Source organism: Sus scrofa, chromosome 11 (genome assembly GCF_054392235.1).
Source record: "Sus scrofa isolate SSC_HxYL_T2T_F1_AM1 chromosome 11, Sscrofa_HxYL_maternal_Yorkshire_Landrace_v2.0, whole genome shotgun sequence".
NCBI lineage: Eukaryota > Metazoa > Chordata > Mammalia > Artiodactyla > Suidae > Sus > Sus scrofa.
Window position 1 is genome coordinate 19007126 of NC_139393.1, and position 27942 is coordinate 19035067.

A 27942-nucleotide genomic window follows, 5' to 3' on the forward strand; every position below is an offset into this window, starting at 1 on the left:
GGAAATGCAAATCAAAACTACAAAAAGATAGCAGCCTACAGTTGTTAGAATGGCTGTCATCAAAATGACAATACAGTATTGCTGAGCATGTGTAGAAAAGAGAACTTAGCTCCACTGCTGGTAAGACTGTAAATCAGTGCAGCCACTACTGAAAACAGTAGGGAGGGTCCTGAAACATAAAAAAATAGAAGTTCCCGTGGTGGCTCAGTGGGTTAGGAACCCAACATAGTGTCCCTGAGAATGTGGGTTTAATCCCTGGCCTCGCTCAGTGGGTTCAGTGTAGGCCGCAGATGCACTTCAGATCTGTTGTCGCTTTGGCTGTGGTGTAGGCTCAAGCTGCAGCTCTGATTTGACCCCTTGCCTGGGAGCTTCTATATGCTGTAGGTGTGGCCCTAAAAAGAGAAAAAAAAGAAAACATAAAAAAAATAAAACTACCATATGATCTAGCAATTCTACTTTTGGTTATTTATCCAAGGAAAATAAAACAATACAGAAAACTAAAGAGGGAGTTCCCTGGTAACTCAGCAGGTTAAGGATCTGGCATTGCCACTTGTGTGGCACGGGTCTGATCTCTGGCCTGGGAACCTCTGCATGCTGTGGGCATGGCCAAAAAAATATAAGAGATATATGCACCCCTATGTTCACTGCAACATTATTTACAATAGCTAATATATGGTAGCAGCCTAAATGTGCAATGATAGATAAATGGGTAAAAAAGATGTGTATACATGTATATATATACATACATACACACAGATACATAGATACATACATACACACAGATACACAGATACATACATACACATGGGTACATATACAGTCATATACAGAGATATGAAGTTTTCCATTGTTGACAACATGGCTGCACCTAGAGAGTATTATGCAAAGTGAAATAAGTCACATAAAAAAAGACAGCACATGATCTTACTTATATGTGGACTCTAAAAACAACAAAATCAGTCCTTCAGTAAGACACTGAAAACTTGGTAACTGCAAGAGAGGAGATGAGTGGGTGTTGGGCAAGACAGGTGAAGGAGCCTAAGTATAAAATGCCAGTCATAAAAAAGTAACAAGAACTTAATATATATTATCGAGGCTATGGTTCGTGGTATTACAATAATTGTGGATGGGGACAGGTGGTTCCTTGACTCATCATGATGATCCTTTTGCAATACACTTAAATGTTGAATCATTACGTTGTACACCTGAAACTAACATTGTACATCAACTACTCAATTTAAAAAAAGAATGCATGCCCTGACAGCATTTTACCTGAGCCAGATGTTGCGAGTGTGTAATGAACAGCCTTGAGGAATGAGACAATGTCTCTCAGACAAACAAGAACATTGCTAAGCTCTCATTTTCAAAGCAGTGGAGCCCTCGAACTCAGTGTTCCTCAGAGTAACACAGCACCCACTGGATCCCTCTGCGTCACCCCAGTGGGAACTGGGGGGAGGGAGAACCAATACAATATTACGCTCATGCCTGTTTATGCCATAAGTATTAAAAATCTTTTGTTTCTAAGAAAAAAAAATTCCCAACCTAACTTTACAACTAAAGGCACTAGAAAAAGAACATGCCCAATGTTGGCGGAATGAAATAAATAATAAGGATTAGAGCAGTTATAAAAATAACTGAGACAACAAAAATAGTAGAAAGATAAAATTGAGATTTTTGGAAAAGCTAAAATTGACAAACTTTAGTTAGCAGAATAACTAAGATAAAGGGACATCATTATACAGTGATGCCTCAGAAATAGAAAATGCAATAAAAGACTACTATTAATAATCCTATATAAACTTAGGTTACCTAGAAAGAAATGGAAGGACAAACTCCTAGAAACAAACAACCTACTGAAATTAAATAGTTAAGAAACAGAACATATGTACAGATCAGTAATGAGTAAAGAGAAGGAAGCAGTATTTAAAAATTTCTCAATAAATAACATCTCAGGACCAGACAGATGGTTTTACTGGTGAATTATACCAAGTCTTTAAGAAGAAATTAAAGCCAAAACTTCTCAAATACTTCCAAAAATTTAAACAGGAAGGAACACTTTCAAACCATCTGATGAAAGCTATTACCCCAATATCAAAACAAGGCAAGGGCACTATGAGAAAAGTACAGGTCGGCATCCCTGAAAAACAAAGATGAACTATACTCACAATACTGGCCAACTAAACTCAACAGCGCACAAAAAAGATCATTCATCATGATCATATGGGAGCCTGGATGCAAGGGTAGCTCTACATATGGCCATCGATAATTGTGATACACCACATCGAGGGAATAAAGGGAAAATATTAATAGATACGGAAGAAATATTTGACAAAATCCAACTTCACTTCATGATAAAGTCTCAAGAAATTAGTTACAGAAGGAATATACCTCAATACACTAAAAGTCATGACAAGTCCAAAGCTAACAACATACTGAACTATGAATCCTGAAGGGCCAGTGTGAGCATGCTGAGACAGGCTTGTGCGCCAGGCCTGGGCTGCTTCCGCGTATACCCCTGGGTGCAGCCTGAACCACACTCCAGTCCCTTCGGGCTGTCCCCATGCGGCCAACCCCAGTCCTCTCCCCTGGTCTGTCCTCTGAAACCTGTTTCAGCACCCAGCCGCTGAACCTACCAGTCTTAGGCTGGGGATGCTGTGCGGCAGCGCCGAGCCTCTGTGCTGGTCTGTTTTGTCTGCTGCCACCGGGCTACTGAGCTCCTCCAAGCCTCTGAAGCTCCCTCTCTGCCCCAGCTGACCTCCCTGCAGGTGAAAGCTCTTCCCAGGGTAAAGGAACCTTTCCTCTTTCACAGCTCCCTCCCAGGGTCAGGTCCTGTCCCCTTTTTTTCCTTTTTAAAAAATTCTTTCATCCTTTTGGTTCTGTGGAGATCTTTCTTGCACTTCTGGGTTTCTGAGATGTCCTGCTAGCATTCAGTAGGTATTCTGTGAGGACTGTTCCATATGTGGATTTTTTTTTTTTAATTAGGGCCACATCCACAGCATATGAACATTCCCAGGCTAGGGGTGGAATCAGAGCCACAGTTGCCAGCCTACACCACAGCCACAGCAATGCAGGATCCAAGCCACATCTGTGACCTACACCACAGTTTGTGGCAACACGGGATCCTTAGCCCACTGAGCAAGGCCAGGGATCCAACCCGCATCCTCATGGATATTAGTCAGATTCGTTTCCGTTGCACCACAGTGGGAACTCCCCACATGTGGATTTATTTTTGATGTATCTGTGGAAGGAGATGAGTTCCACATCCTCTATCCCAACATCTTAATTCAATTTCTAAGTGACTTTTTGGCCTTTTTTCTTCTATTTCAGGAAATCAAATGATCGGTGTCTAAGGGAGACTGAGCAGAGGCCCAGGGACACAGCAAATATCAAGGTCATCACACAAACATCAACCCCACAGAGCCCCTAAAGCCCAGAATCTGAAGAAGCAAAGGAACAAAATGCCTTTAAAAGGACATTCATCACATATACTCCCCGCAAGAGTCTATCAAAGGGCTCATTTCCATTGATTTTGACAAGAGATGCTACAAAGGCACTTCAGGTTTCCAATGTAATAGAAATAAAACTATTACATTGGCATTGTAATGTACTTTCCCCTGAGCATCACTGAAGTTGGGTGCCTCTTCATATGTCAAATCATTGTTTTTATTTATTTTACAGTGAAATTTAATTCCTTATGTTCCAAATATTTTTATTTGGTTGCTTCTATTTTTTTCTCGTGACGGAGAAGCAATTCAAATATACCTTATAGTTGTGGTGTCTTTCCACAGCACCCTTCCAAGCCAAGTGCTGTCCACGTGATCAATTAAAAAAATCCCTGAAGGATATTTTCACAGGTCATCCACACTCAAGACAGCTGATGAGGAGGGCCGTCTGCCTTGCACGGCCCTACATCAAGAGCTCTATACAGGAGTTCCCGTCGTGGCGCAGTGGTTAACGAATCCAACTAGGAACCATGAGGTTGCGGGTTCGGTCCCTGCCTTTGCTCAGTGGGTTAAGGATCCGGCGTTGCCGTGAGCTGTGGTGTAGGTTGCAGATGCGGCTCGGATCCCGCGTTGCTGTGGCTCTGGCGTAGGCCGGTGGCTACAGCTCCAATTCAACCCCTAGCCTGGGAACCTCCATATGCCACGGGAGCGGCCCAAGAAATAGCAACAACAACAACAACAACAAAGACAAAAGACAAAAAAAAAAAAAAAAAGAGCTCTATACAGAACTCTTTGCTCTTAACTTGGGGACCAGATAAAGGACAAGGTGAGGATATCATCATTACGTCACCATCTGCACCCCGGCACATCCGTCAGTGCCCAAACATTGCCAAGATGACAGACGACAGGCCTGCTCCCTTCTCCTACGATGTTCCCCAGCTTGCCACCAAGACCATGTCTGGACCATGTTCTTAACCACGAGGCACAAGTCAAGTGTCCCAAGGACTCAATGCCCAGACCAGAGCCTATTAGACAAAAATGCGATCTGGACTCCAAACCTAGGCGCCGGGCAAGAGACCTGCCTGGGTCTCCATTCAGATTTGCTAGAACCTTCCCCTTCATAGTACACCCCCCACCCCCTCAAGAAAAAAACTAGGTCCTTATCTTCTGAGGCTACTCTGGGACCTGATCTATGTTACTGCCCATGGTCTTCATCCTCTTCCCAGAACAACTGGACTTGGGCACAAACAGGGGCACCACATGACCATACGGCCACCTGCCCAGGGCTGAGTGTTAACTCCCAGCCTCTACCCAGCTCACCTTACCCGAGCCCAATCCAGGCCTGCACTGTCCCCCACGCCCCCATCTCTGCACATTCCAGACCAACCCCTCAGAATTGTCTTCATGGTGGGACAAGGGGTGGGGGAGGTGCTCCAGGTTCAGAACTACTTATTTCATCCTCCTGAGAAGCCGCCTCCTCCAAGTCAGATGTTTCACATCTTAAGGGACTCGGTGATACTGACCCACGTCCCAGTCCATGTTCTCCACGAGGGCCTTCCCGTCTCCCCCCCAAGGAGAATGATTCACCCCCATGGCAGGGAGGACTTAGCTCCAGTCTAATACAATTTGGAGGTGACTACTCGAGTGAAAGAAAAGAGCAGAATTTGTCCCATGAATTAGCCATCCCCCAACTATGGTATATGTAAACATTTCAGAACACCAAGTAATACAGAGGGTTCCACAGCCCATTTGATGTAATGTTATGAATTACGTTAATTTCACTTGAGCTTTAAATGGAGATTACCAAACTGCCCTATGAGGTGTTTGGGAAATTAGAAAATTTTTAAATTCTTTGCTAATCCTTTTACAATATATTAAGTTAGGCTGTACACCTCCAACTTCCATTGTACTGTACATCAATTATATCTCAATAAAACTGCAGGAAAAATAAAGGAAAATACTAGTAAATGAGTAAGAAACTTGAGTCTACACACCGGAAGATAGTAAGCCAACTGATAGCCAGTAAGAAGCTATTAATTAAAATTTATTTGTCCTCAGTGTCCTAGTGACTGGAATTTGGGACTCTGGATAAAGCAGACAACTTTAGGGATGAAAGTGTCTGTTTTTTAAGCTGAGCCTTTCTTGAAACTAGAATTTTTGTCTCTGAGAGTTCTATTCAGTGCCATAATGGAGGATATTCTCTTCATGTTATACGTTTTGGTTATTAAAAATCATGGAAATGGGAGTTCCCACTGTGGTGCAGGGGGTTGAGAATCCAACTGCAGCAGCACAGGTCGCTGCAGAGGCACAGGTTTGATCCTCCGCTTGGCCCAGTGGGTTAAAGGATACGCATTGCTGTAGCTGCGGTGAAGGTTGCAGCTGTGGCTCAAATTCAGTCCCTGGTTTGGCAATTTCCGGTATGCCATGGATGCAGCCATTAAAAAAAAAAAATCACTGGACATGATATTTGGTTAGTTTCTTAGAATGAGATCCTCCCAATGTGATATATTATATAGATATTTTCACTTCCAGTCATGTCTTGTGAGGTTTTTGGGGTTTTTTGGTCACTAAGTTTTATTTACTTGAGTGTAAAACTGGATCTTAACACTCTCAGTGTCGTCTATGTTCCTGAGTTGTGTTCAGGTGTCAGGCTTTCAGGCATAACTCAGGTCTCCTAAATCAGAAAGTACATTTTAGCAATATTTTTAGGTGACTCAACCTGAACATTTTTTTTAAAATTAAGTAGGACAAGCATATTTATTCTCAACTTGACAGCAAATTTGAATAACATAATAGTCTTTTTAAAATATTGATGCTTGGAAATACAATTTACTGAATCCTTTAAAGTCCTGGGCAAGGGAATTTTTAAATGTTTTCCAAGAAGTAACGGTATGAGGCCACGTCTGAGAACTCCCATACGTGAAGAGCAAGGATAACAGCTCCCTAACTTGTTCTAGTCTTTGTCCAGCATGAGGAGAAACTTGGACCTGGGTCAAGAATGTGTGGGTGGCTTTATAGAGAATGGAATTCTATTAACAGGGGCAAAGAACCTAATCATTTTTCCATGTGAGAATCTGTCTCAGGGACGTCTTCCCTTAGTGAGGAACACTCCAGATGCCATCCTGGTTGAGGCCTCAAGACCAAGGAAAAGATAAAAGCAAAGTAAAGAAGTTCAGGTTGAGTTACTCAACTTGAATATATTTCAGGGAGGAGTTACATGAGTATTATGGTTGAATAAGATGTGCCTCGTCATGTCTCCTCTTCAACAACAACTTGGCTTCATTCAGAGACAGAAGTGTCTGTGGGAGCTTTGGGAACCAGCAGTATACATCTAGGGGCCAGGAGGAGGCTCACCCACCCGTGTCCAGGGTAACAGGCATAGAGACCTCAGTCTCAGCTCCAGACGTTGTGCTCATCTGTGGTCATCCATATCCTACTGGCTACAGCCCAGGGGTACCTGGAAAATACTATTTGAATCCATCACTCATGAACAAAAGCATCTTTGTGCATATTCGGGTTTCTAGTAGAGAAATACTAGCACAATGTTGGAGGGGGGGAAAAATGTATGAGGGTGGATGCATTGGACAAAGTAAAAGGAATAGTTTCACTCTGCCAATATCAGGCCTCCCCCCAGACTGCACAACTCAGGGCCAAGAGAGACCTTCCTGGCCCACGATTTCTTCAAGAGGAAGTGATAGCCTGTGAGTTAGCATGTGGCTTCTGCAACTGTGTGGGATGCTGTCAAAAAGACACACTGTTTTCTTGCCTCACCCGGAGTGCTGATTTACGAGTTGCATGACCTCCTTATTCATGAGGGGGTGGGAGGGAAGACGTAGCAGAAAGGATTCTTTTAAGGTATTAATATGGTGCAGATTCTACTGGCTGTATCACAGACTCCATCAGGAAGCCCACCCATGAGCAATAGGGATGCCTCACCCACAGGTCCTCCCAACTGGCCAATGAGCACCTTCGGTGCTCTGCACACCTTACCAATACAGATCCCCACACTGTGGCCAGTGAGCCATGTATGCTCCCAACCAAGGCAGTGAGTGCAAGCTTGGGCAGGCAGCTTGAAAACACACAGAAAGTTGGCTCATGTCTGCAGGCCAAAGACAGACCATAAATTTCTGCATCAGCACCAGCCTTAGGAGAAAAAAAGGGGCTATCAGCACCCAGCCCATTGTGTTGCAAGATCAAAAGAGAGAATTCTGCCAAAAGATGTATTAAGAAGCACAAAACAGGTTTACTCAAAAAGGTCTGAGAACACCTCAGAATCTCTAATTCTAGAGGGATGACAGAAGGCATTTCTCTCCTGAAGACATAACTGCTGGAGCAAAAGTGAAGACAGTAGCACAAAACCCCAGGAACATTAAAAAGAAAAATCAAAGTAACCTAACATCACTAGAGGATTACAAAAGTCTTCAAGTTATCAATCCTAAAGACTTGGAAATTTGCAGTCTACCCAATAAATAAATTTTTTTTTTGGTCTTTTTTTTTTGTCTTTTCTAGAGCCACCCATGGCATACGGAGGTTTCCAGGCTAGGGGTCCAATCAGAGCTGTAGCTGCCAGCCTACATCACAGCCACAGCAACGCCAGATCCGAGCCTTGTCTATGACCCACACCACAGCTCATGGCAACGCCGGATCCTTAACCCACTGAGCAAGGCCAGGGATCAAACCCGCACCCTCATGGTTCCTAGTCAGATTCGTTTCTGCTGCGCCACGACGGGAACGCCTCAAATAAATAATTTTAAAATGCTGTTATAAGAAACCTCAGTGAGCTACAAGGAAAGACAGAAAGACAATTCAATAAAATCATAAAAAAAAAATGAAGAGGAGAAAAATATGACAAACATTGTAGAAAAGATCCAAAAACATTCCAGAGCTCAAATGAATGGAATGAAAAATGTAATAGGAAAATCTATGGCTATGATAGCTTTTTCTTTTTCTTTTTTTAATTTTTCAGCCGCACCCAGAGCATATGGAAGTTGCTGGGCCAGGGATCAAACTCGTGCCTCAGCAGCAACCTGAGCTACCACAGAGACAATGCCAACTCCTTAACCCACTATGCCATAGCAGGAACTCTTACAATAGCTTTTTAACAAATATGCAGAATAAAATTAAGTATACTGTGACATAAAAAATATAAAAGGAAGAGAATAAGGGAATGGAACATTTATAAGAATGCAAAGATAAGTTTCTATCAGTATAAAATGGACTGTTTTTAACTATGAGATGTTTTATGTATGCCTCATGCTAACCACAAAGCAAAAATCTTTAGTAGGATCACAAACATTTAAAAAGCTTACCAACATGGTAAACCACCAATTTACAAAGGTAGACACGGAAGGGGAAAAGATACAATGGAAATACAAAATCAGAAAGCAAAAAACTGGTGGTAGTAATAAGCCCTTCCATAACAAAAATCACTCTAAATGTAAATGGACTTAATTCACAAATTAAAACCATAGAGTGGCTGGCTGGATAAAAAAAAAAAAATAAGGCCCAATTATATTCTGCATATAAGACACTCATTTCTGCTTTAAAGACACATAAACTCAAAGTAATGACAGATGGAAGATTATATTCCATGCAAGTGGAAGCTAAATAATGTGAGGCTAGCCCTAGGTACATGAAATAGATGTTAAGCCAAAAACAATAAAAGACACAAAGAAGGTCATTATGTGATGATACAAGGGTCAATACAGCAAGAAGAAATAACAATTGTAAATATATACACACCCAACACAGAGCACCAAATATAAGCAAAAACAGATCTGATGGGAGAAACAGACACTTCAATACCAGTAGGGGACTTCAATACTCCACTCGCAGCAATGGATAGATCACCCCATATGGTAAGTCAACAAGAAAACACTGGTCTATATGTTACAACAAAAGGACTTTTCAGGCATATATAGAACACTTCATCCAACAATTTACTCGCAAGTGTACATGGAACATACTCCACAACAGGTCATATATAATAGGACACAAACACGTCTTAGCAAATTTAAGGAGATCCATATTATACCCGCTATCTGAACACAATGGTACACAACTAGAAATCAACAAGACAGTATCTGGAAAGTCTACAAATACATAGAAACTAAACAGTACACTTCTGAATATTCAGTGGGTCAAAAAAGAAATCTAAATAGAAAATTTTTTAAAAACATTAAATGAAAGTGGAAATACAGCATACTCAATCCTAAAGAATGCTGCAAAAGCAGTTCAGAGAGGAAAGTTTATAGCAATAAGTGCATGACAAGAAATTAGAAAGTTCTCAAAGCAATCAACCTCAAAGAACTAGAAAAAGAAGAAATTTACTCCAAAGTTACCAAAGGAAGGATGTAAGAAAGATTATAGAGTAAAATAAAATATATACGAGAAAATCAATAGGAAGGATCAACAAATTAAAGCTAGATTTTAAAAACCATAAAATTCACAAACTTTTAGCTAGACTAGGAAAAAAGAGAGAAGACCCAAGATTAGAAATGAGGGAGGAGACATTACACCTGATGCTACAGAAACACAGCATCATAAGAGACTACTAGGAACAATTATATGCCAACAAATTAGATACTCTAGAAGAAACTGATAATTCCTAGAAACTCACTACCTATCAAGACTGAATCAAGAAAAAACAGAAAACCTGAACACACCAAAAACAAGGGATTGAATCAATAATCAAAAAACTCCTAACACAGGAAACTCAGGAACCAGACGACTTTACTGGTGAATTCTACCAATCCTATGAAGAGGAGTTAACACCAATAATTCTCAAACTCTTCCAAAAAACTGAAAAGAAAGGAATACTTTCAAACTTGTTCTATGAGGCCAGCATTTCCAGGATACCAAAGCCAGATAAAGATTCTACAAGCAAAAAAAACTACAGGCCAATAACACTGATTAATATAGATGTGAAAATTCTAAACAAAATATCAGCGAGTCGAATTACACAATACATTGTGAATTATTATACATTGTGATCAAGTGGGATGTAAGAATGGTTCAACACACACATGTATGTGGGATACACCACATTAGTAGAGTAAAAAATTAAAATCCTGATCATTTCAATAGATGCAGAGAAAGCACTGGACAAGGGGAAGTTCTCTTATGATTATAAACTCTGAACAGATTGAGTCTGGCAGGAAGATCCCTCAACATAATTAAGGCCACATGTAACAAGTCCATGACTAACATCACACTCAATGGTAGAAAGGTTAAAGCTGTTCTTCTAAGATGAACAAGACAGTGATGCCCACTTATTCACTCTTCTCCAAAACAGCACTGGAAGTATTAGCTGGAGCAATTAGGCAAGACAAAGAAAGGCATCCAAATCAGAAGAACTAAATATTTCATTATTTGAAGATAGTATTATTTAGTGTATTAAAATATCCCAAGGAATCCCAAAGTAGGTAAAATTGCAGTATATAAAATCAATATACATCAATTGTATTTCTATAAACAACTAGCAAAACATCTGAAAAAATAAAAAGTATCTAATTTATGATAGCATCAAAAATGATAAAATACCTTGAAATAAATTTAACAAAGTTGGGGAAAGTCTCTTCATTGAACACTACAAGACATAAAATAAATTGAAGACACTAATAAATGGGAAGATCATAGATCAGAGGAATTTGTAAGATTAAAAGGTCCTTAATGCCACCTGTAGAGTCAAAGAAATCTCTCTGAAAGATTCAATGGCATTCTCCACAGAAATAGAAAAATCAATTCTAAGCTTTTTATGGAACAGAAAAGAACTGAATAGCCAAAAGAATCCTGACAAAGAACAAAACCAGAGGCATCAGAGTTCCTCATTTCAAACTCTACTACAATCTATAAAACACTACTAAAACACCATGGTGGTGGCATAAAAATAGACAGCCAGAGCAATGGGACAGAATAGACAGCCCAGAATTAAACCTCCCAAATATAAGATTTTTTTTTTTCTTTTTTTTTGTCTTTTGTTGTTGTTGCTATTTCTTGGGCCGCTCCCGCGGCATATGGAGGTTCCCAGGCTAGGGGTTGAATCGGAGCTGTAGCCACCGGCCTATGCCAGAGCCACAGCAACGCGGGATCCGAGCCGCATCTGCAACCTACACCACAGCTCACGGCAACGCCGGATCGTTAACCCACTGAGCAAGGGCAGGGACCGAACCCGCAACCTCATGGTTCCTAGTTGGATTCGTTAACCACTGCGCCACGACGGGAACTCCCCAAATATAAGATTTTTGATAAGGTAACCAAGAACAACCACACAGAAATAATGCTTCCAATAAATGGTGTTGGACAACTTGGATAAACACTAGCAAAATACAGAATTGGATGCCTATCTTAATCCACTCACAAGAAGTAACTGAAGACAGATCTAAGACTTGATACCTTTAAAGTCCTAAAAGAAAACATATGGATGAGAGGGGAAGAAGTGGAATGCACTGGGAGCTTGAAGTTAGTAGATGCAAACTATTACATTTAAAATGGATAAGCGGAGTTCCCTCTGTGGCTCAGTGGTTAACGAATGCGACTAGGAACCACGAGGTTGCGGGTTCGATCCCTAGCCTTGCTCAGTGGATTAAGGATCCGGTGTTGCCGTGACTGTGGTGTAGGCTGGCAGCTACAGCTCCGATTACACCCCAGCCTGGGAACCTCCATATGCCACAGGAGCAGCCCTAGAAAAGGCAAAAAGACAAAAAAATAATTAAATAAATAAAATGGATAAGCAACGAGATCCTACTATATAGCACAGGGAACTATATTCCCATCTCTTAGGATAGAAAATGATGGAAGATAATATGAGAAAAAGAATGTATACATATACGTATGACTGGGTCACTTTGCTATACAATTAGCACAACATTATAAATGAACTGTAATTTTTTAAAAAAGAAAAAGAAAAGGTAAGAAACTCCTCCCCGTTGGTTTTGATGATTATTTTTGGATATGACACTAAAAGCAAAAATACAAAAGCAAAAGTCAACAACCAAGAATAAATCAAACCTAAAAGCTTTTGTACAACAAAATAAACAACAAAAAAGCCAACTATTAAATGGGAAAAAATGAAAACCATATATTAGATATAGGGCATACAATCAAAATTAAAAAACTCATGCCACAAGAAACCAAACAATGCAATGTATGAATGAGCAAAGGAAATAGATTTTTTTCCCAAAAAAGACATACGGATGGCCAATAGCCATATGGAAATCTGCTCAACATGACTAATCATCAGTACAATGCAAATCAAAACCATAGTAAGATATTATCTCACATCTGTTAGAATGGCTATCAACAAAGAGACAAGAGACAGTAAGCATTGCTGAGGATGTGGACAAAAGGGAATGCTTGTGAACTTTTAGTAGGGATATAATTTTTGCAGATACTATGGAAAACAAAATGAAGGTTTATCAAAAAAGTAAAAATAGGAAGTTCCCATTGTGGCTCAGCAGAAAAGAATCTCACTAGTATCCATGAGGATGGAGGTTCGATCCCTGGCCTTGCTCAGTGGGTTAACGATCTGGTGTTACTGTGAGCTGTGGTATAGGCCAGCAGCTGTAGCTCCAATTTGACCCTTAGGCCCATCAACTTCCATATGCCGCAGGTGTGGCCCTAAAAATAATTATTAAAGAGATAAATGGATAAGAAAGATGTGATATCTATACATTTATCTATATACATATATACATACATTGGGTATTATTCAGCTGTTAGAAAGAAAGTTTACCATTTTCAAAAATGATGTACCCTGGGCACATTATGCTGAGATAAGTTCAAAAAGAGAAAGACAAATACTATGTGATACCATTTACAGTTAAAATCCAAAAAAAAAAAAAAAAAGCCAAACTCACAAAACAAAGAATAGAATGTTGGTTACCAGGGGCTGAGGTGTGGGAGAATAGGAGAGATATTGTTTAAGGGTACAAATTTTTTTTTTTTGTCTCTTGTCTTTTGTCCTTTTAGGGTTGCACCTGCATGCGGAGGTTCCCAGGCTAGGGGTCTAATCGGGGCTGTTGCTGCTGGCCTACACCACAGCCACAGCAACGCCAGACCTGAGCCATGTCTGTGATCTACACCACAGCTCAAGGCAACGCCGGATCTTTAACCCACTGAGCGAGGCCAGGGATTGAACCTGTAACCTCATGGTTCCTAGTCAGATTCGTTTCCACTGCACCACATCAGGAAGCCTAAGGGTACAAACTTTTAACTAATTTTGATTCCTAAAGATCTGATGCACAGTATAGTTAATAAAGGCAATGGAATATTTTTTTTCTTTTTAGGGCTGCACCTGTGGCATATGGAAGTTCCCAGGCTAGAGGTCAAATTGAAGCTCTAGCTGCCAACCACAGTCACAGCTACGCCAGATCCTTAACCTGCTGAGCGAGGCCAGGGATCAAACAAACCCGTGTCCTCATGGATGCTAGTCGGGTTCGTTACTGCTGAGCCACAATAGGAACTCCTAATGGTATTGTATTATAATCATCAAACCTGCCAAGAGACTAGATCTTAATTTTTTCCAACCACAATAAAGAACAAAGGCAAACTAAGAAATGAGAGTTTCCAAATTTACTGTGATAGTTTATTCGCATTTCTCAGTGAATCACACCAAACCCTTACTAAAGGTAAAAAAAATATACCTATGAACTTCACAGCAGAGGAATATTACAGAAAGCATCTGAACCAGTGAACAGGTGCAATGGGACAAATGATTGTCAGGTGACTGAAGCAAACAAGACACATTATCACTGCTGTAGGTATTCTGGGAAAAAATACATAATTATAACCTGAAACTATCATGAAAAAAAGTTTTATGCAAATTTCAGTCCATATATACCTCCCATATTCTGATTCTAATACTATATTTAAATAGTATTTCTTATCAATACACAGAGTAAATCCTTCTTAATTACTTTTTTTCAGAGCTTTTTAAGTTATCTGGACCACTAATGACATCCCATTTAAAAGTGCATTTTCTCAAACTATGGCATTTGGAGTGGATAAGCAATGAGATCTGGCTGTATAGCACAGGGAACTCTATCTAGTCACTTGCGATGGAACATGATGGAGGATAATGTGAGAATTGTGTGACTGGGTTACTTTGCTGTATAGCTGAAATTGACAGAACACTGTAAATCAACTGAAACAGAAAAAATTCAATTCTTAGCAAAAAAAGGGCATTTCCTTAATCCTGTTTTGGTAAGCTCATATTGCATTGAGATGTACATTAATCATTCCACTTTCCCTTTCTTCACTAATAACTCAACATCCAAAATCATCCCATGGATGACTGGATATTAATGCCATCTCGTGTTCATCTTTCACAAAAAGAATAATTTCAATAGTTGAATTCATTAATTCATGGTGAGAATTCTCCATGCTCTATAGGGGCCTGGATGCAGACAATGGGAAAGGGCTCTGGAACACAGAGCAGAAGCATTCTAAAGAGCTGACTTTGACTATCACAAGAAGGAAAAAAACAAAAACAAAAAACACATAGTTGTTGAAAACAACAGAAGGAGAAAATTAAAAGTTTACAGATTCTCAATCCATGACATTTCAGGTGAAAAAGCAGACACAACCTCTGACCTGGGACAGGACAGCTTCCTGAAAAGCGGCCTTTTCCCCCTCTTCTTCCTCCTGCTCTGGGTCATTTCTCATCCGATGTATGTTGAGGAGTCACATCAGTATCTTGAGAACATTCGACGGCCTTTTGAAAATGAGATTCAGAACAATGAGCTCCTGCATGGAGACCAAACTATGAGCTTTTTATTTCCTGTCTACATGTGCTCTCTGCTCACACAGACGCCCAACAATTCTGCTACAGGAGAGAGTAAGTGGGCTACGCAGCCCTGCCCCTTCCACCCCATTGTAGAGCAGACGCCCACACCTCCCCAAAGGCAAATGGACCAAAGACTGAAAGCAACTCTCACCAATGTACCCAGCACCCTTGTGCTTAGACCTGGCCCAACCTCAGAATCACCTGGAGTTAACACGGATGCTCCCACCCTCTGCCCAGATCAACAGAGTCTGTGGGGAGGGCACAGGTGATGTTATTTCCAAATACGCATCATGTAATATCAATGGGAAACTGCATGGGAACCATGTAGCAGACATTTCTTCCAAAGCTTTAAAGTGTATACACATTTGGGGGAGGTGGGATCAGGGCCTCACTTTCAATTATGATTCTCCTGTGGGGAATGAAATGGCATCTTTAACAAGTTTTCTGTTGGTGCAGATGTTACTCCCTCAGACCCGTATTCAGAGTATCAGGCATGGCACACCTGAGACGACTGAGCACCATGAGGGCTCTGGTAAGAACTTCCACAAGTGCAAGTTCCCTCGGCCTGAGCTCCTCATTGTTGCCTAGGGTGGATGCTGCTGGCTGGGTGGGAACCACATGGTGGGTTTAGGCTTGTGTGAGGGGTCGCCCTTAGCAATCTACCCACAGGTACTAGCCCTCAAGTCCTTTAGGCCCTTCTCATCTCAGGGCCCATCTGACCCAAAGGACTACTCACAGGAGTCCCCAGGTGAGCTGAGACTCCACAGCACCAAGGATCCAGACCATCAAGTTGTTTACATCACTGATTTGTTTGAAAATAATAATATATATTTTAATGGCTGCAGGTGTGGCCATTAAAAAGCAAATTTATTTGTAGTCTATAAATTATATTGTTTACCTGAACGATGTTGTACAAATACAATATGGTATGTCAACTCCACTTCATTTTTTAAAAATGCACTCTCACCCAGGCCAACAGACAGAACCTGAGAGGGAGGTCACACAGGTCTTAAAACTCGCCATGTTATCTTCATTGTAAGCCTGGGGTGATCAGTCCTGGTGTAAACCTTGCCTCTCAAACCTTGTCCATATGCATACAAAGCATTCTAGGACCCATGGAAGAAACTGTGATTCTGCAGGTCTGGAGTGGGACCCATGAACTGGCACCTTTATTAAGTTTCTTCCTTGTGCAGGATGCTGCACCCCCAGACCCGTTTTTAGTAGCACTAGAGAAGGCAGGCTCAACACACCTGAGCCCTTTGTACCAACAACTATTGTTGGTACAAAGACCGCTTTCATCATCTTGAGGGATCACGTGTTTGGCTGGCACTTTAAAGTTTACTGAAGGCTAATAAAGGCTGTAACATCTGAGTAAGTCTATTTGGAAAATGACATGTATATAGTCATTAATGTAACGGTTACTGAGCATCTACTACGTCTTTACAAGAAGGTTAGGGTGCACTGTTTTGGAAAGCTCATGGCTATTACTGGAGTCACACTGCACAGCCCCCGACCCTCCACCCCGCCTCCCCCGCTGTCAGGACAAGGGGCTCTGCGAATCCAAAAGAGACTCGGCACGGCCGCTGCCCCGATTCCCGGAGGTCAGCCCCCTTCCCACCTCCGGCAGGCTGAGCCGGGCGGACAGCGGGGGTGAGAGGAGGAACCAAAGTTCCCCTGGACCAAGTCACTGCTCGCAGCTTTTCCTGAACAAGAGCAGCAGCTCAAGAGCAAACCCGTGCGCCTCAAAAGGTGGTCTCGCGCTGCAGCCCGGGGACCCGCTGCATGGTCCGCCTGCTCTTACCTGGCTCCTGGCCCGTGGGCAGACGGGGGCCCTGGCCGGCGGAGTCGGTCCCGAGAGTTCAGGCCGTGCGACCGTGGACGGGGTCCGGGACCCCTCCGCCCTCCCCTCAAGCTTCAAATCAGCTCTGCGAGGGAGGAAATACGCCGCGCCGGGAGTCTGGGCTCCGTGGGGCCCCGGGCTCAGTTCCAGGCCCGGTGCCGGGGCCGCTCGACCCTCACTCGTGGTCGCGGCCTTACGTCACATCCCGCAGCTTGAGGTCGGGTGCTCTGGTTTGACGTCAGGTACCACGGCTTTAGGGCACCTGGCCCGGCTTTGAGTCTGCGCCCTGTCGCACCCGCTTTACGTCACGAGATCTGGCTTAAAACCCACAAGCCCCACCCCCCCGTTTAAGTCACATGACTGTCTTATGCCAGGTTTCCCCCCCGCCCTTTAACTTTCTGCGCGTTATTCTACTTCACTCCCTAAAGCGTTTTTTTGGTTTTTTGTCTTTCTAGGGCCGCACCCCCGGCATATGGAGGCTCCCAGGCTAAGGGTCCAATCAGAGTTGTAGTCCCAGGCCTACACCAGAGGCACAGCCACGCGGGATCCCAGGTGCCTCTGCGACCCACACCACAGCTCATGGCAACGCCCATCCTTACCCCACTGAGCGAGGCCAGGGATCGAACTTGCTTCTTCGTGGATACTAGCTGGATTGGTTAACCGCTGAACCACGCCGGGTACTCCCCTAAGATGTTTTTTTAAGTCAGTTCCACAGGCTTTTTGTCCTGGGACCTTGTTTTAGAACACGTGACCCTCCTTTATGTCAGGGCCTGTGGCTGTGGGGAAGTGCTCATATGGCGCTTGGGAGGAGGGATCTAGTTGCAGGAGAGATGCTGAGTTCGGCTCTGCACCAGTTGAGTGGCCAGTGCCTGAGACACACACATGGAGACATCTGGACAGCTGCTGGACAAATGAATCTGGAGCTCTAGCAGGGATGGGCAGAGGCACTGATCTGGGGGTCAAAAAGCGCCGGGTGGGAGGTGGTTGGCCGCAGACAGGTCAAGGTGTGGCGGGGGGGAGGGCATGCAATGAAGCACTGAGATTTAGGAACAAACAAAGTCTGAGTGAGGAGGAAGCCATCCCTTCCTCACTGTGATTTCAGCCTTGGGCCCCACCCATGCTTTCCTGTGTTCCTTTGCGTGTTTTTCACCTCATCCGTGACAATCTCCTCCTCGGAGACTTTCCCCATACCTCCGGAGCGGGGTGGGGGGGGGTGCTTAGGAGGTAAACCACCCCTTTCCTCCTCTGTCCCCTCCTTCATCGGGTTAGAAGTAAGCCCTGCTGGGCCACATGTTCCCTAGCTGCAGACGCACAGAGCCCAGAGCAGAGTGCAGTCTCCTGCCCCTGCACAGACTGGCCAAGCCGTCCACATCCCAATCACAGACAGCATCCTAGCGGTGTATGAGGCTTTTCCCTGCCCAGGCACAGCCAATCCCTTAGCACTTGTACCTCCCTGTGTGGGATCTGGGATCTGAGTGCTTCTTTGCAGGGCCCCCTGCACCTTGACCTGGCTGCGGCCAACCACCCCCCACCCCGTGCTTTTCTGCTAGCCCTTCTGCCCATCCCGACACACCTCTCCTCACACGGCCAAGGTGAACTGACCCTTGGATCCTTGAACACTTGTTCTCCCCTGCTCCAAGCCCTCCAAAGACTCCCCTTGACACTCAAACCCAAAGCACTTACAGCACCACTGTGCAGGATCCGGCTCCCCACCTCCAGCCCCCTCTTCCCGCAGGGGTCCCAACATAGCTGGCTGCTTACAGATCCTGCCCAGGGCCTTCCCTCCATGTTACTCCTTCTGCCCGGATCTATCTAACCAGCATGCTTTTTTTTCTGCCTCTAGTTCTCATCCTTCACCCCTCAGTTTAAACACCCCCTCCTGGCTTCCTGGACTTCACACTGGAGGCCCAGCACACAGTTCAGCCTGCCTTCCTCACTAGATTGCTGCCCCCTTCAAGGGCAGGCCAGTGTTTGTTCCTCACAAACATACCCCCAGGGTCTGGAACAGAGCAAATGCCCAATAGATTTTTGTGTTTTTCTCTTTTTAAGGCCGCACCCATGGCATATGGAGGTTCCCAGGCCAGGGGTCTAATCAGATCTGTAGCCGCTGGCCTACTTCACAGCCACAGCAAGGGCAGATCTGAGCCTAGTCTGTGACCTACAGCTCACAGCAACGCTGAGTGAGGCCAGGGATCAAACCTGCATCCTCATGGATGCTAGGCAGATTCGTTTCCACTGAGCCACGATGGGAACTCTGCCCAATCGATATTTTTGAAAGAACAAGTAATACTTTTTTTTTTTTTTTCTTTGCCTCAGTGGGAACATCTGGAAGTTTCCAGGCCAAAGATCAAATCCAAGCCATAGCTGCAGCCTACACCATAGCTGTGCCAACTCAAGATCATTAACCCACTGCACAGGGCTGATGATCGAAACTGCGCCTCTACAGCAACCCAAGTGCTGCAGCTGGATTCTTAACCCACTTTGCCAAAGTGGAAACTCCAAGTAATTCATTCTTTAAGAATCAATTGCACTCAAGTTTCCCTTATCGCTGTCCTGAGCACCACTGCTCTGCAGATCCTGCCAACTGCCTGCAATTCTGTTTAATTCAGTAACATTCTTTTGTCCCCCTCGTCTCAATCCCAATAAATGTCACCTTTGCTCACACCCTCATTTTTTTCTTATTTTGAACCAACCCCAGCAATCCCATTCCCCCTCTTACTCCACTGACTGGTTCTCCACATCCAGGCTGGAGGGATTGTGTAAGGGTACAGATAGGATCGTGTCATTCCTCGGCTTAAAGCCCTCTATGGCTCCTCACTGCACCTCAGAATGGTTCCCAAGGCCCCTCTTGGTTCCATTCTCTGCTGCCAACCTCCTACTCCTTGCCTGCTGATGCTACAACCACATGCAGTTTCTCAGTTTCTCATCCCCCCCAACACCCGCTCCATGCTCCCCTCACTCCCCAATTCCAAGTCCCATAGATCCAACAATGTTCAAATCTAGTTTCACTTAAAAGCTGTACCTGGGAGTTCCCGTCATGGTGCAGTGGTTACCGAATCCGACTAGGAACCATGACGTTGCGGGTTCGATTCCTGCCCATGCTCAGTGGGTTAATGATCCGGCGTTGCCGTGAGCTGGGGTGTAGGTTGCAGACTTGGCTCGGATCCTGCGTTGCTGTGGCTCTGGTGTAGGCCGGCAGCTACAGCTCCAATTCGACCCCTAGCCTGGGAACCTCCATATGCCGCGGGAGCGGCCCAAGAAATGGCAAAAAAAAAGACAAAAAAAAAAAACAAAAAACTGCTATAAAAAAAAGCTGTACCTGCATCATTGCTTGACTGTGCAGCCACCTGGTGGCTACAAGAAATGTCTTTTCAGTATTCTTCCTTCCAGGCTGTTTCTCTTCAATGTTATCCATGACAACGTGGGTGGGATAGAAGTACCACACTGATCAGGAGTTCTCGTTGAGCCTCAGCAGAAATGAATCTGACTAGTATCCATGAGGATGCACGTTTGAGTTCTGGCCTCATTCAGTGGATTAAGGATCTGGTGTTTTTTCGAGCTACAGTGTAGGTCACCGACACGGCTCAGATCTGGCGTTGCTGTGGCTGTGGTGTAGGCCAGCAGCTGCAGCTCCAATTCAACCTCCTGGCCTGGGAACTTCCATATGCTGCAGGTGCAACCCTTAAAGAAAAAAAAAAAAAAGTTAACACACTGATCAAATGGCTGGGAGGGATGCCTGATTAGTGGGTATAATAAAATTAGCAAGGAGTGTGACAAGCTACAACACTGGGCCAAATCTAACCATGGCTAGATTTAATAAGGATAAATGTAAAATCTTACACCCAGTTCTAGAAATAAAACACCTCTGCACGTAGAAGCACAGGTGTTCACACAAGGGTTCCTGGTGACCCTGATGCACTGAGTCTGGCCGTATAGCCTTTTGCTGGATTCTTGTAGTACCTTCCTGTCTAGAGCCCTGGCCACTAGTCTCTCCCCATGCCAGCCCTTCCTCCGCGGGGCCTGTAATCTCCCTCAGTGCAAAACTGCCCCTGGGGGAGGGGTCAGGTGGACGAGCACACACAGCTGGAACTTAAAGAGACATGGGGCTGCAAACAGTGGTTGTGACTGTGAATGAAAAATGCTGTCTGCCATATCAGTAAACAAAAGATGTTTCCCAAGGGCACAAGGTGGAGTTAGGAGGCTGCTCACCTATGGAGCACATGGAAACAGAACTGGCTCTTCTGATGAGGGAGAGTGGGTGGAAAAGGTTTGAACAGCTTGAAGCACCTGGTGCAGAATGATGTGCCCAGTCCCAGGGTGTGGAAAAAAGCAAGAAAAAAGCAGAAGACTCAAAGATTCTCTGGGTGCATGATGCTATCACATCTCAAGAAAGTTAAGATCTTGAGTGGTGGGGCTCAGGTATAGCACAGCCTAAGGTCTGACCAACTTTGCTGACCAAGATGGTAAATAGCAGTAATTCTCTGTGGTCATTCTTTGAACATCCCACAACTCATGAACAAGTATTTCTGAGTGTTCCTGTGTGCACGTGAGGCCTCAGGAAGCCTTGTGTGTTCCTACTTGCTCTTTCGCATTTCTGCCATCACCAAGCACAAGGAGCAGAACCACTTCAGCCAGCTCAGCCTAGATTAAGTGACCCCCCACACACCCCGCCAAACCACACTTGAAAGAACGAATAACCAGTTTTATTTAACTTCTTGAGTTTGGGGGGATTTGTTTCATAGCAGTTGCTAAGTGATACAGTTCGCCCACTTCAGCAAACAAAGACTTCCCTTCACCCATGTTTTCCTTTCCCTTCATTACTTGAAAGCCTTAGGAACATCCTCATCTTTCACTTAGTCTACGAACTACTGAAACCCTGTCCTTGGCTTTCATGACATTTCTTGAGTTTCTCACTTCCCTCCTGGTCTCTCAGAGCCCTCCCATGTGCCCTCTTTGATCTTGTTTTGCTTCTCTCTCTCCAGGGATCTCATCCTCTCCCATGACCTTGAGGACCACCAAGGTCAAAGCAACTGAAAAAATGCACAACCTGAAAGTTTTATTTGGTGGACATTCTGAGGACTTCAAGCTCGGGAGACAGCCTCTCAGATTTCTCCAAGGGACTGTCCAAAGAGGAAAGGGAGGAGCCAGGATATATAGGAGTTTTTCATGTATTCCTCATCTCCATCAAGTCTTAAAAATAGTCCTTAAGAGAAGAACATACACTCCTTTAACACAATATCTTTGGGGCCTTCCCCCAAGGAAAAGATGCATAATGATATTAAAGGGTGGCTATTTATACTGAATATATTAATAAAAATGTTTAAAATGACTGCAGGAATGGAATTTCACGCTTAAAGTCAAAACATTATAGAGACTCCAAAAATGGAGAAGTGAATGAACATATTAACTCACCTCTGTTTCCTCCCCCAAAATCATAAAATTAAAGAGTTTTTGTTTTGTTTAAAATACAGACTTATAGGACAAAGAGAACAGAAGACCCAATGGTGACATTTTGGAAGCAGTGCCTATGAACATGAGGTCTCGGGAGGCTGCTTCAGTGCATGAGGCTGTGTTCTGTTCTACATTGTTCTCAAATATCTGTTGCTGAGTAACCCTTTTGACTCTTGTCTGATTGACAACCTTGAAACTCATTCTAGTAGTGTAACTAGGACCATCAAACAATGCCTTCAAAATTCTGAGAGGAAGTTATTCCCAATCTAGAATTCTATACCCAACGAAAGTATCACTTCAATTAAAGGTAGTATAAAGACATTTGCAGACACTCAAAAGTATCCAAATTACTCCCAACAGTAGTCTTGTCTGACAGTCATCCTGCTGCCATGTATTCTTTCTCAGGGATCTTCTGAAAGATATGTCCACCAAACTGAGAAAAAGATTGGATTCCAGGAAACAGGGGTTCCAATTCAAGGAGAAAGTGAAGGATGCCCCTCTGCCCCCTCCAGGGGAGCTGTGGAGGGGGAGCCCAGGAAGACAGCAGTGCAGAGGGTCTGGTTACCCAGACTGGAGGTGGTCAGAGGCTCTGAGAGGGAGCTCCTTGACAAGAGCTTTTTAGGACACCTAAGTGTGCTTGGACATACTGAGAGGTTAAACAACCGCGATGAGTTTGGCTATAGGTTACCAGTAAAACATAGAAAGCCAACACCCCTCCAAAAAAGACAAATTTTAAATTCAGGAAAATAAGTTTTATAAGGAAAGAACTAATCGCAGTACACAACATGACAAAGCTGTGAATAGCATTTACATGGTCATAATACCAAACAATGACTGTCAATGCAACCAATCTAATAAAAGAATATTGGGAGGATAGAAAGTTGGAAGTATGTAGAGAGGAAAGTGAGGTTAAGGAAAGCTCTTCCATAATGGAAAGTCAAAACAAAATACCTAAAACTGAAATACTACTAAGGAACAATACAGGCACGTGATTTTGAGATCTGCAGATAAATACAAAATAATCAGCTAATGAGTTCCCACTGTGGTACAGTGTGTTAATAATCTGGCTTGTCTCTGTGGCATTTCCAGTTCAACTTCCAGCCCTGTGCAATTGATTAAGGATCCTTCATGGCTGCAGCTGTGGTGTACACCATAGCTGCAGCTCGGATTTGATCCCTGGCCCAGGAACTTCTATATGCCATGGGAGTGGCTAAAAAAGGAAAAAATAAATCAGCTAAAATAGTTGAGCCTGGTGGCCTCTGGGGAGGGGTGATACAAAGGACAGGGTGGGACTTACTATTTCAAAGTAAGGTTTATAAAGTTGTTCGTTCATTTGAAATGTGTAGGTATAATTTTAGTAAAAAAATGACTTAATTTACAATAGTGGAAGTCCTTCAATTTATTACTATAATGCACATGTTAAAATCAGCCAACATGTGAACATGCACAGGATAAATGTGCACTTACATTAAAAACAAACTGAGGAGCTCCCTTGTGGTGCAGTGGGTTAAGGATCTGGCATTGTCACTGTAGCAGCTCAGATCACTGCTGTAGTGCAGGTTCAATCCCTGGCCCAGGAACTTCCACATGCCATGGGTGTGGACACACACACACACACACACACACACACAAAAGCAAAAAAAAAAAAAAAATCCTTCAAAACAAACCTGAAAATGGAAGAAAAACACAAAACAAAAAAAACCTTGACACTGAATGATGATTTAGGACCTTCTGACATTCTGAACTAGACTTTAAGAAATCATTCACCTTCTGGACACTCCTGTTTCCAGATTTAAAAAGGAGTAGTCTAAACAGAAGAGATCTAAGTTCCTTTGAAACCTGAATCTATTTAAATGCAGTTCATTGAATACAATAAATACATTTTTTATGGACAAGCTTCTAAATAAAACTATGCCCAGGGTGTTCCATTTTAGATGGGCCTCATTTTTAAGTGGCACTGATTAATGGGGCTTTTAACTTATATGTCAGAAATATTTTATAATTTTAAATGATAGTAAAAAAAAATACAAAGACTCCAAGAATCTCAACATGAAATGAAGGTTTTAAACTGTGCTTAATCCTAAAAAGCAATAGCTAAATGCCAAGTGGCCACTATTGGCAATGCCAGAACTTTAAAAACTTGGTGCTTAAAATGCCACTTGCTCTAAAGTGGGTCAAAAGCAGATGGTTGAGGAGTTCCCTTGTGATGCAGCAGGTTAAGAATCCCTCTCAGATTGCTGCTGTGGCTCGGGTTTGATCCATGGCCAGGGAACTTCTGTATGCTGTGGAAACAACTCCCGCTCAAAAAAAAAAGGCAGATTGTTGTGGCAGATCTTAAAGTGAAGGGTTCATGCAAAACAAGGAAGATTTTGATTTATGAGTGATAGTATATTTTCAAACTCAATAAGTAACTGAGGAAGAGAAATCCATAGAAAAGCCAAATAAAAGGCTTTGGCAGTGATACAACAAAACAACACATACATGTAAACCTGGATGCACTCTGACAGCTGTGAGGCGAGCCAGGCTCAGCCCACCTCTAGTCACCAAATTCTTCTGTCACTTGGCAGTAAACAAATGCAGAGCTGTGCTTTTCAAATTATGACTTTACTATTATCCTCTCAATCTTTGAAATTAAGGATGATGTATTTTTAAGTGCAAATTCTGATTTCTCAGGCCAAAGATGAAGCCTCTTGATGGGAAAGCACCAGCTCTCAGTCCATACTGCTATCCCAGGGGGCCCTCAGTACAGCTCAGCAATCTCTGCGCGAGTCCCCAGTCACTTCCCTTTCCTACTCCCCTGTGTGACCATCTATCTCCCTTGCCTCCTCTCAGTTCCTCTCATCCCCACTGAAGCCCCTTCAGGACCTCCGTGTCCGAGAGGCCCTTTCTCCATGGCTCACCAGAGTGCATGCTTGTTCTCTTTTGCGCCACCACTGTTCCTACAGTTACATCCACAGGGTGCTTCGCAATCCCGAAGGTCATCAGAATCACGGGAGGGAACGCTGGGCTGCACCCCCGGAGCTGCTGATTCAATAGGTCTGGGTGGGCCTTAGAGCTTGGCATTTCCATCAAGTTTCCAGGTTACGCTAATGCTGCCAGTCCAGGGACAACACTCTGAGATTCATTCCTTTGCTTGTATCTTCCACCAGACTGTGAGTTTCTTGAGGTCAGAGGGCATTTCTTGCACATCTCCTCTCCAGGGTCTAGCCAGCGTCCAGCAGTCATTCAACCAATCAACAAATATGTACTGAATGCCTGTTATGCCAGACACTGCTGCAGGCACGAGAGATTCAGCCATTCATGTATATACACATACACATATTTCCCTGCACTTCTGGTACTACACAGCAACTTCTCAATAAATGTTGAAATCTGACCAGATACACAGAAGAAAATATGGCATTATCATAACCATTTTAACAGTGCCGTAGAAATACCAATTTTCCATTTCCTAATCATAGCTCTTCCCAGTTGTTTATTTTCCCCTTCTGATACTCTCTCTTCAATGTCTAACACATAAATCCACAAAACGGGCAATATACTAGATATTGGGGCTTTATAAGACATTTTCTGATTGATTTACAAAATATTTGATGTCATCGACGTATCAGTTAAACACATCTAAGATGAACTTGAGCACAATGTGAGCAATCGCAGTATTTTCATACTGATAAATGTTAAAGAATAGCGTAACTACTGGTTTTCAAATTAGCCTGTCATCTCTAAAGGCCTCTTTCCTCCCCTCCCTCTCTATTCCATGCCCTCTGTCCCAACTGCCGTGTGGACTGACCTCCTGGGGAATTAGGCTGCTGTCCCAGCAGGGCATTGGTCAACACATTCATTGTCCTGGGTACAATTCTGAGAAACTGGTAGGAGGCCTCTGAAGGCCGAGTGATGGCATGGAAAGAAAGGGGGCAATGGCAGAGGCGAGCCTGGGCAGCTGCATGAGCCTGGACAGCTGCATGAAACAAGGGCAGTCATTCCTCAGGACCACACTCTAGGCCCGTGGGCCACAGGCCACACAACTCCCTCCCCAACTCCAGGAAAGTACAAAATATGCAGCTTCATCTTTGGACTAATTTTCTGAAAGTTTCGCAGCAAACAAAAACGAGAGGATTCACGAAGATAAATTTGGGATATAAGTGAACTGACCATAATGTTTACCTTCAAGACTTTTGGTATTCTAAAAGTTTGCAGATGCTTTTAAAAGGCCTTCCATTCAAAGCTATGAGACACGCTATGTTAACGATATGGAGGGAATAATGGGCAGAATTTCTGAGTGGAACTTGAAAAAGACTTGTTCCAATATTCAAGACCGAAATATTTCTTCTCCGTTAACATCACAACCAAATTCCAGGTTCACTGTTAGTGACTGCAAGAGCTGGTGACAGCAAATAGTATCTCAGAATAATAATCTCTTCTTATTGCTACCCCAAATCAGTGATATAACACCCTGGGCCAGCAAATGACTGTGATGTCTATACACAGAAAGATTGAGAGAAAAACTAATAATCTTGTTACGAGTACACTTTTTATAATGGTGATCAGACCCACCGACTTCATTTTTATGGCTCAATTCTAACTAAATAAATTCTGATTATTAGAAAATTTGGGTGTAAATGTGAAATCTGGTGAGCTACACACTGACTTTAAAACGGTCACGTTTATTTCTCTGGAGGAGCTTACTAGGCATCACCTTCATAATCCAAAGGAATTTCTGAAAATGTATGTAATTCTCTGCCAAGATGTGACCTTGAGTAAACCAGCCCCATTCTGGCTGGCTAACAGAAAGCTAAGACAAGGAGAGATCAATCCCTGTTGCCAAATAAACTGGTCTCATTATATTGCTGACACCCCATTACATGTAATAAAAGAACACACCACTACATTCGGAAAACACACAAATAAATCTAAAATAAAAACATTCTCATTAATATCATTCATATGCTAGTAATAAATTAGCTCCCTTAAAAATTTTTTTTCAGTTATTCACAAAATCCATCCTTATTTTCTGAGTTAACAGGGCTGGATTTTAAAAGTGCAATAAAAACTCTCGAGGCCTTCACTCCAGCTTAGAGAGGACTTCTGAGTGGTTTGCAAGACGGAGCTTCTTGTTTTGGTGCTGTTCTTCATCCAAGGGTATGAGTCCCAACACACCATCTGGCGTTCAAGAATAATTTAATGTCAGGAAAACGTCACTTCAAATAAATGAGCACTTGTTAAAGTCATAGAGGTCGTAAGAATAAAATAATGCTTAAGTTAAAAAGGTATTGGTTTTATCTTAAAATTCTCAACTGTTGAAGAAAAGATTCTAGCTAATTCACGCAGGAATATAATATCTGACCTTTTAAAAACTGGATTCAGAGTTCCTGTAGTGGTGCAGCAGAAATGAATCCGACTAATAACCACGAGGATTTGGGTTC

At 43.2% G+C, this 27942-nt stretch overlaps 2 protein-coding genes and 2 long non-coding RNA genes across 6 annotated transcripts in view; 1 reads left to right on the plus strand and 3 right to left on the minus strand.

Moving 5' to 3' along the window:
- The window catches only part of LOC110255757 (uncharacterized), a 42339-nt gene extending 25016 nt beyond the window's left edge, over positions 1-17323 (minus strand). For both annotated transcript variants that reach the window (XR_014819433.1, XR_002336550.2), the window contains exons 1-2: positions 17030-17323; positions 15036-15156 (exon numbers count right to left, since the gene is read on the minus strand). This is a non-coding gene — a long non-coding RNA (uncharacterized LOC110255757). The remainder of the gene's footprint in view (positions 1-15035; positions 15157-17029) is intronic.
- CAB39L (calcium binding protein 39 like) overlaps positions 1-27942 on the plus strand; it is a 722245-nt gene that overhangs the window by 148904 nt on the left and 545399 nt on the right. The gene's annotated exons all lie outside the window — the stretch shown is intronic.
- Positions 8381-12124, minus strand: LOC146398565 (uncharacterized). The gene is made up of 2 exons (XR_014819454.1): positions 11669-12124; positions 8381-11378 (listed from the first exon to the last, which is right to left on the minus strand). It is a non-coding gene; the product is annotated as an uncharacterized LOC146398565 (long non-coding RNA).
- Positions 23257-27942, minus strand: part of CDADC1 (cytidine and dCMP deaminase domain containing 1) — a 50624-nt gene continuing 45938 nt past the window's right edge. Inside the window, exon 10 of the mRNA XM_003357836.5 lies at positions 23257-27679. Coding sequence (XP_003357884.2) covers positions 27582-27679 — 98 coding nt within the window. The 3' untranslated portion in view covers positions 23257-27581. The remainder of the gene's footprint in view (positions 27680-27942) is intronic.